Source organism: Zalophus californianus, chromosome 6 (assembly GCF_009762305.2).
Source record: "Zalophus californianus isolate mZalCal1 chromosome 6, mZalCal1.pri.v2, whole genome shotgun sequence".
Classification (NCBI taxonomy): domain Eukaryota; kingdom Metazoa; phylum Chordata; class Mammalia; order Carnivora; family Otariidae; genus Zalophus; species Zalophus californianus.
The window spans coordinates 71,180,406-71,188,713 of NC_045600.1; the positions used below are offsets into that span (position 1 = coordinate 71,180,406).

Here is an 8,308-nt window from a genome sequence, read left to right on the forward strand (position 1 = left end):
TCTCTAGAGACAGCTGCAAGAGGGCATCAACCTGCCCCTTTGACAGCCCCTCATTACCACCCCGCATCTCTGGTAATTAACCTCCATGGTGCTGGGCCCCCTGGGGTTGGGAGGTGAGGGTAGGGGCTCCTCAGATCCCACTGGCACACAGTTGGGGTGAAACCGCTGAGATACCAGGCTGCGTGGGAGCTCTGGGTCAGATCTGAAAGGTGCTGGTCCTCATTTCTTAATGGTGTGTGTGGATGGGTGGGCGTTATGGACTGTCCATGGACATCTGAGGCATGATAGACAGAGGCTGAGGTGCTAGGAGTGGTTCCCTTTATTAACGACCAGAAAGTCAGGATCACTGAAGAAAATCACAAGGCTGAGGGGTATGGGGCCTGGAGAGAAAGAGCAGGGCTCACCACGCACTTCCAGGACCTAGGGGCCACAGCTGGTCCAAGAGGGAGAGGCACTGGTCACTCGAGTCACAAGGGTCAGGACAGGCACCTGGGACAGGGTGGGATAGTCATCAGCACCTTCCTCCACACCACACCGAGCCCAGATGCGCTCCACCAAGCCCCACCTTGCGCCCCTGTCCACTCCTTTGGGCCCCCGGGACTCACTGAGAGGCTGAGGGAGGGCTGGTCCGGTGGGAGGCAGTCACGGGCTAGGGCTGGGGGTCGTGGCCGGTGTGCAGGGCCTGGGAGCCCCGGGGCTGATGCCCTGGCTGGCGTAGTACTCCACCACCTGCCTGGGCACCTCAGCCAGGACGCACTTGGCAAGCGCAGAAGGTGCGGCCTGGGCGTGGGGGCGGTGACGGGGTTAGCGGGTTAGCTGGCCGGAGAGTGGGGGGCGGGGTCAGGCAAGGGGGCGGGGCTTAGGGGTGGCCTGCGGGGCTCCAGCGTCCTCCGCAGGCCACCAACCCGGTGTGGGAGAGACGGGTCAGATTTGAGGGCCTGAGGAGCTGAGGAGTCCTTCGGCCGGGAGGGGGCGCCGGGCACTCACATCCTTGAAGTCCCGAAAGGGCACGAACTGGACGATGTCGCGGGCCGCAGGCACCCCTCGAGGGCAGCGCAAGGGACCGTCGTCGCCATCCAGCAGCCGCATGTCGGAGAAGTCGGCATTGCCCACACCCACGATGATGATGGACATGGGCAGGCGGGAGGCGCGCACGATGGCTGCGCGGGTCTCGGCCATGTCGCTCACCACGCCGTCCGTGAGCACCAGCAGCACGGAGTACTTCTGAGGGCAGGCAGCGGGGAGGAAGGGTAGGCTCTGTGTGCAAGGGCGTTGGCACCCGCCCCAAGCCCAGGCCCTGGCCCGGCCCCCCCCCCGCCCCCCCGCCCCGGGAGGACACCCCGTGGGGCAGCGCCTGGTTGCCTGCTTCCTCTCCTCACCGTGGCTTGGCCAGTGCTCTGCTCGCGCTGAGCTGGCCCGGCCACGCGGTTGATGATGGGGGCCACGTTGGTGGGGCCATAGAGCTGGATCTGGGGTAGGCACCGGCGGTAGGAGGCAATGACCCCTGAGATCTCTGTAGGTGAGGAGGTGAGGCCAGCAGAGATTAGCAGGGAGCCCTTTTTGACACCCTTAAAGCAAGGAGGTCCTTCCCTGTCTCAGTTCTGCCTGGCCCCCTAAATTCCTGACTAAGTGGGCAAGTTGGATGGTCCAGGCTCTGGGAGAGGAGGCTGGGCAGATGCTGGGCCAGGGGCCCAGAGTCCCAGGAAAGACAGGAGCTGAGTGGTGGGTTGGGCAGGGGCTGTGCTCAGGAGGGTGGAGTCTGTGCCCCTGCATGGGGTGCACAGGCTGTGCAAGCTGTTTGGGGGGGCGGGGCTGGGAAAATCTCCCCTCTTACCTTCACATTCAGGGTTTTCCGGGTCAAAGTTGATAGCAAAGTCATGGGACACCTGTGAGGGTAAGGTGAGAGCAGCAAGATGTCTTTCCTCCTACTCTCCCACCAGATCCTCCCTTCCTCTCAAACCCAGCCTACCTCAAAGTTGGGGGGGATTCGAGCGCCAAAGCCAAACGCTGGAAACCGCTTATCACTGAGGAGAAGAAAAGGCTGTGGGGCCCATTGGGCAAGGCCTCCTTCTCCGTCTCCCTCCTCCCCAGCCTACCCTCCTCCCACCTGTCATAGTCCTGGCAGATGCCTCCCACTGCGCGCAGGGCCTGAAGGTAGTGGTTGGGCTGGCGGGGGCTGAGGCAATGTAGGGACTGGCTGCTCCTTGGGTCCCCATTGGAGGCGGTGAAGTCGATGGCCACCTGGTGGAGGTGGGGAAAGGGTCACACTGCATCCATGAGAGCTCACAGAGAGGCTAGCCCGAGCTAGGGTCTGTAGGGAGGACTAAGGTATATCCAGTCATGCCCACAGGTAGCCCCATCATGGAGTGGGGTGAAGGGTACAAGATGACGATGCTAAGGGTCCCGAGAGGCCCCCAGGAGGGGCAGGGGGGGTTGGGGCTCCTTCTGTTCACTGTGTGTTTAGCCCCTTCCTCTTGCCCGTGTCCCCTATACCCCTGGGCCTTTACCGTGAAGCTGATCTGGCAGCCGCCCATGATATAATCCAGGAAGGTGTGCACCTTCTCCACCTAGCAGGAGGGGAAGAGGTAAAGTAGCACGATGGTCCTTTGAGGAGAGAGCTGGGTGGGGCTTCTGTGGGGGAAGTGGAGGGCAATTTTTGAGGTTGAAGTTCCCGGTGGGATAGGGCAAGCGTTCTCAATTCTCAGAAGAGGAGAAACTGGTCTTTGAAACAAGGACAGGGTTGAATCTGAGGGTCCGACGTGAGGTAGGCACTGGGATTTACCGTGCACTGGGCCAGCACTACGGTCCCCGAGCTCTTGTAGTTCTTCTTCTTATCCCGGTACTTGGGGTTGATACAGTCCCACTGCATCTAGACCCCCCCCACACACCCCACAAGCCCAGAGTCACAGTTCCATCGTGACCCCTTGACTCCCTTCCAGCAGAGCCTCCCAGACCAAGACCCCCAGGGCTCTGTCCTTAGACTGAACCCGGGTACTTTCCACCCTCTCCCCCATCACATATACTGGGCTCTTCGGCCCTCTCAGAATTCTCCCAGGGATCTTGGTGGCACCTCCTGCCCAGGGTTTGCTGTTCCTTCCTGCATCTCCTGGAAGGTGCTGGTGAACTCGCCGATGAAGTCATGCTTCCCGCTCGAGTCATAGTCATACACCAGGAACTGAGAAGGCAAGGAGGGGAGGGGAGAGGGTCAGGGTTGCTTTGCTGTGGTTGCTGGGGGCAGGGGAGGGATTGAGGGAGGTGGGGGCTACCAGTCCCGGGGACCCCAGCAGGTGTCCTCAGCCTGCCCAAAGAGGCTACCTGCTGATCTTTATTCTTTGGCTCCATCTGGCAGGGACTTTGGCCTTGATAAAAGGTACACAAAGTGGGAACGTTGAGCTGGGCCTGGGTCTTTACCCCACTGTGGGAAGGGCTTATCACATGAGGGAGGTGGAAGGGTCTTGACACAGGGCAGTGTCTCAGACAGAGGCCGGCTGCTCGGGTCGGCTGTCCTCTCTTGGCGGGGGGGCTTCACCTTGAGAGGCCGGTGGCCGTCACAGCTGCAGAGCGAGTGCAGGGACAGGCGGAATGGCTCCCAGCTGGGGTTCAGGTTGTTCTTCACCACCTTGGAGAGGCACCAGAGAGCTGGTCACCTCCTAGGCACATCCCCTTACTCTGCTCTTCCTTCCTCCCTCCCCATGGCCCCAGTCACCAACCTCAGTCCTCCAGACGAGCTGGTCACTCTGGTCCCCATTGGTTTTATAGATCTCCATGAAAGGGTCAGACTTGCTGAACAGATCCTGCGGATGCAGAGGAAAGGACCCATGAGCCTGGTGAGGTCGGCAGAGGGAGGCGGCTAACACTGAGAAGGGAGCAGCACCGACTGGTCTTGAGTGGGGTCCTAGGTGCTCTAATAAGGAAGACGGGGGCAGGGGCTAGACTCTGGGGCTCCAACCTTGTTATCCAGCTTGTGGGCTCTGAAGGTGAGCTGCACATAGTCATTGGTGCCAGATACCTCCTCGGCCACAATCTGCAATGGGGATACAAGTGGCAGGATTTCTCCCTACCTCCCAAAGGGCCACCTTTTGCCCTTTCCCTTAGGTGGGGACCAGTCCTGGACATAATGTCACCATGGATGCCCATGCAGGGGGCATTGAATGCCCCACCCAAGGTGGGGGGTACAGGTGACCCTGCCTACCGTGATGGTGGACTTGCCCGCAGTCTTCCCATTCTTCAGCAGCAATGGCTTAGTGACCTTGGTTTGTGACACGATCTGGAGATGGAAGTGGAGGGAGCCCCAGATGTGACACCCCCCACCTGCCTTGGCCAGGTAACAAGGGATGGGGTAATAAGTGTCCTTCGAGTGCTCACAGGGGCTGTACTTGGGCTAGGGTTGGACTTAATTTCCACAGCAGCATTAAGAGTAGGCACCGTTTAGATGAGGAAACTAAGACTCAGAGAGGTTAAGTATCTTGCCCAAGGCTGCACAGCAGGGAATGGGGGAGATGGGGTCCAAAGCCCAGACTGAACTCGCTCCAGAGCTGATTCTCTGTTATTTTGGCTTTCAGAGGCAGAAGCTGACTGGGGGCAGGGGGTGGATGGGAATGCAAACCTGGCCCAAGGTGCATTCTGTTGAACCAAGGAAGGTGTCATTGCTGGGGCCGGTGGCTCCGTCCTCAGCGTCAAACACGTGGAACTGCAGGGGCTGCTTCTCCTCAAAAAAGTACTCAAGGGCCAGCACCCGGGAGAAGACCGGGCTGGAACAGGAGCGTAGCACCTCCGTGCGCTCCACCTGCGGCAGGAGGGGCGAGGGCCCTCTGGGAACCCAGGCTTCTTTACCCTGCCCGGGACCACCCTGTTCATGCTAGCTTTCCTCGGGCTCCCCCATCCCCAGTGACTAGCCCTTCCCTTGCTAGGTTCGACCCTGAACTCAGGGTGCTGCCAGCCCCCTGAACCATCATCAGTCCTTTGGGGCTCCCATAAGGCCTTTGGGAGCTGTGCCACTTCCTCTGGGCCCATCTCAGGACCCTCTGGGACTCTGCGGACTTTGGAAGCTGTAAAATGGTTTGTGTTTGTAATGACGGCACACCTATCTCCAGGGTTACCCCCACAGCCTAGAAGAGGCCCCTCAGGGTCCTCACATTCCCCTATGAGGCTTTCCTTGTCCCTTCCCAGCCCCCCTCCTTCCCAGGCCAGGAGGTTAGTTAAGATAAGACCCGAGCCCATTCTCACCTCCACCCACTGCTCATCAGAGTAGAGCTTGAGCAGCACGCAGGGGTGGGGCTTGGTGAGTGTGTCTCTGTCCAAGAGGCCATGGCAGGACACCCGCAGCTCCACCCGCGAGGCCCCCAGTGTCATGGCTGGGGGCTCAGGCACCCATCCCATCTCAGGGTCCGACATGTCACTGTGGGGACAGAGCAGATGGCCTGGACACTGGAAAGGGAACATCTGCTAGGGGAGGGGTCTGTCTTCTGGGAACCTGGGCCCCACTCCCACCTTGTCCTGCTTCCCGAGGCCCTAGGAGCTCACGGATCTCCTGCTTCCCCCCTACTCACCCCCATGCTTGCCCTCAGCTTGGCTTCCCTGGAGCTGTGAACAGGGAGAGCGGAGGACCTGAGCCTCCCACCCTTGCACAGCCCTGGGCCTCTGTCTCCCCTGCTGGCCTACTATGCGTGGATGGGGCTGGAGAGAGCTTGGGGTGTGTGTGGGGTTCCTGGCAGTCTTGGCTCCTAGGCCATTGATTGATTCAGGCTTTCTGCTACCTCAGCACCTTCTGCTATTTCCCGACTGATGTCTGAGCCAGCACTGCACTCAGTCCTGGCACGAGGGAGCTGAACTGGGGCAAGGGGGTGGGGAAATGGGTGGAGGAGCCCCTGGAAGCCTGAAGGGAACGAGCCTCAGGAACGGAGTCTGCAGTGGGCAGGAGGAGGCAGGTCGTAAGATGCCCGGCGGGGCTGTCCCTCTCCGCCTCCCCCCACTCACCTTCTGGGTGGCTTATGGCAAGGGAAGGGTGCTGGGCTTGGGCCGGTAGAGACAGAGCCCTGTCCCTGCTGAGAGCCCCTCCAGGTTCCTGGCAGGGGCTCCCACTATGACAACTCTCACTTCCCTCCCCACCTCCCCTGTTCTCACACTTCTTGGCAGCACTGGCACTGTCTCTTAGCGACAGGATTTTTGGGGAGCCACAGCCCCCTCCATGCTGCCCGTGGGATGCACGCATACCACCCTCCCCCAGCAGTGGTACCAAGCCTCGGGCAGCAGCAGGCAGGGGTATGCTGGCCCGAGTTCACGGCCGGTCAGTCCATCTATCTGTGTCTGTCCACATCGCTGGGTGAGGCTGTCTGCTCCCGTGTCGTGCTTCCCCCAAGCGAGTGTGCGTTGGTGTGTCTGAATGCCCCCGCCCTGTGTGTCTGTCCCCTAGCCGTGTGTCTGTATCCAGGAGGGTGTGCCAGTTCCCGTACCTCCCTCAGAATTGGGACCCTTCTCTGGCTGGGTACCCCCCTCCCCATAGCGCGTATCTTTCTGGATGTGTGAGGGAGGGTCTGGGTGGGTGGGTGGGGGTCTCTGCCTTCCAGCCACAAGTCTCCCAGTTCTCGCAGGGTCCCTGAGATGGGCAGGGGCATGGGGTGGTGAGGGGATCCGGCAGGACTGGAGACCTCTCTGGGGGCCGGGGGAGACGTTGTTATGGAGACGGGGCCAGGCTGGGCCAGGCTGGGGCTGAGCTAGGGAGGAAGGGGAGGCTCACCTGGGCTCTAGTCGGGGGCTCCTCTCTCCGGCTCTCTGGCCCTGGCCCTGACTCCCTTGCTGCTCCAGCCGCTGGCGCCAGCTCCGGCTCCGGCTCTGCTGCTATTTATGGGGCCTGGATGGGGAGGGGTGGGGGGGCCGCAGCACCAGCTCCCCCCGCACAGACCGGTTGGGAGGGAGAAGAGGGGAGGGGCAGGGCCATTGCCTGGGAGGGAGCCACAGAACGGGGGGAGGAGGGCGGGCTGGGGGCGGCTCAGAGGCAGGACCCCCACAGACACAGTGACACACATCTTCCCCTTCACACCACACCCACAGCCCTGCACACATTGTGGCAGTGCGTGCGTGCACGCACGCACACACACACACACACAGATTCACGCGGGGAGATGATGGAGACACATGCACCCACGACTCATGGGCTCACACGTATCCTGACACACACAGGCGCCAGCACATAAACTCACTGTGACACCACGACAGTTACAGCCCCACAGATACACATAAGGAAACACACCCAGTCTCATAGCACTCTCCACATCACGCTTGTCGAGGATATTCGCAGTAACACATAAAGGAACACGGGGCTATACTTGTCACACACACACCCATTCACACCAACCCAAACACAACAGAATGGAGATCTTCACGTGCTCCTTCGAAACCATCCCGTACCACGCGACATCTCATAGCTTGGAGAATGAGGTCCGGTTCCCTAGCTGCTTTTCAACAGGGACACACAAAGAAACGGATGCAATTGCTTACATTGTCCCCCATCCCGAAGCAGGGGCTGCCAGGAGGGAGATGAGCTGAAGGGGGCTGATTCCAGAGGCATCTTCCCAGTGCCCGCAACTCACCCCACACCCCCCCCCCGAGATTCAACGCGTGTGGTCACATCCTTGTGGGAGGGGCCATGTCACACACAGATCTTGAGGTAACAAGATGTTAGTCCTTCCCTCGTGAGACTGGGGAAAGTGAGCAATTGCCTGGGTTGCTGCATGCCACACGTGAAGACATTTGGGTCCATGGTGACCTGGGATGAGTCCACGAGAGGATTCACTGGAACATCTTTACCCTCCATCCTCTAAGCTACTTGCATATTAAGCTAGCAGCCATTTGTTGAACATCCCCTGGGAGTCGGGGGCTGGGGCTGCTCAGGTGATTGAGAGGTCTAGAGAATAGACAGACCCACAGACAGAGAGATGATAAGCTAACACACAAATGCGATGAAGGGTGACAGGTGCAAAATTACGGACTAGTTCAGGAAGCAACGGGTCACAGAGACGGAGGGTTTAATATGGATGAGTTAGGGGAAGTCATCAGGAAGGGCTTCACAGAGGAAGAGGCGCCTGAACGGAGCCTCGAATGCCGAGGTGGGATGTGTTGGTACACCAATGGGAAGCAATTAATTTGATCATCTCTCAAAGGTGACACTTCTATTCACCTTCAGGCCACCTTACTCTTGAGGTTTCTGACTATTAATGGTACCCCTAAGACAACACAACACCGTTTAATTCCACCCTTCGTGAGCCTGCCTGTGTGTAAGCTTGCACACACACCACACAGCACACTGCCC

General features: G+C 59.8%; 1 protein-coding gene across 1 annotated transcript; it reads right to left on the reverse strand.

The window, feature by feature from the left end:
- Positions 1–306: 306 nt before the first annotated feature.
- On the reverse strand, positions 307–6,863 carry CPNE6 (copine 6). Its single transcript, XM_027570958.1, has 17 exons — positions 6,737–6,863; positions 5,227–5,398; positions 4,607–4,786; positions 4,193–4,267; positions 3,950–4,024; positions 3,711–3,794; positions 3,530–3,619; positions 3,071–3,175; positions 2,783–2,869; positions 2,508–2,567; positions 2,108–2,241; positions 1,970–2,024; positions 1,835–1,886; positions 1,380–1,513; positions 988–1,224; positions 606–780; positions 307–489 (listed from the first exon to the last, which is right to left on the reverse strand). The coding sequence occupies exons 2-16, from the start codon at positions 5,392–5,394 to the stop codon at positions 643–645; spliced, it is 1,674 nt and encodes a 557-aa protein (XP_027426759.1). The 5' UTR covers positions 5,395–5,398; positions 6,737–6,863; the 3' UTR covers positions 307–489; positions 606–642.
- Positions 6,864–8,308: the final 1,445 nt, after the last annotated feature.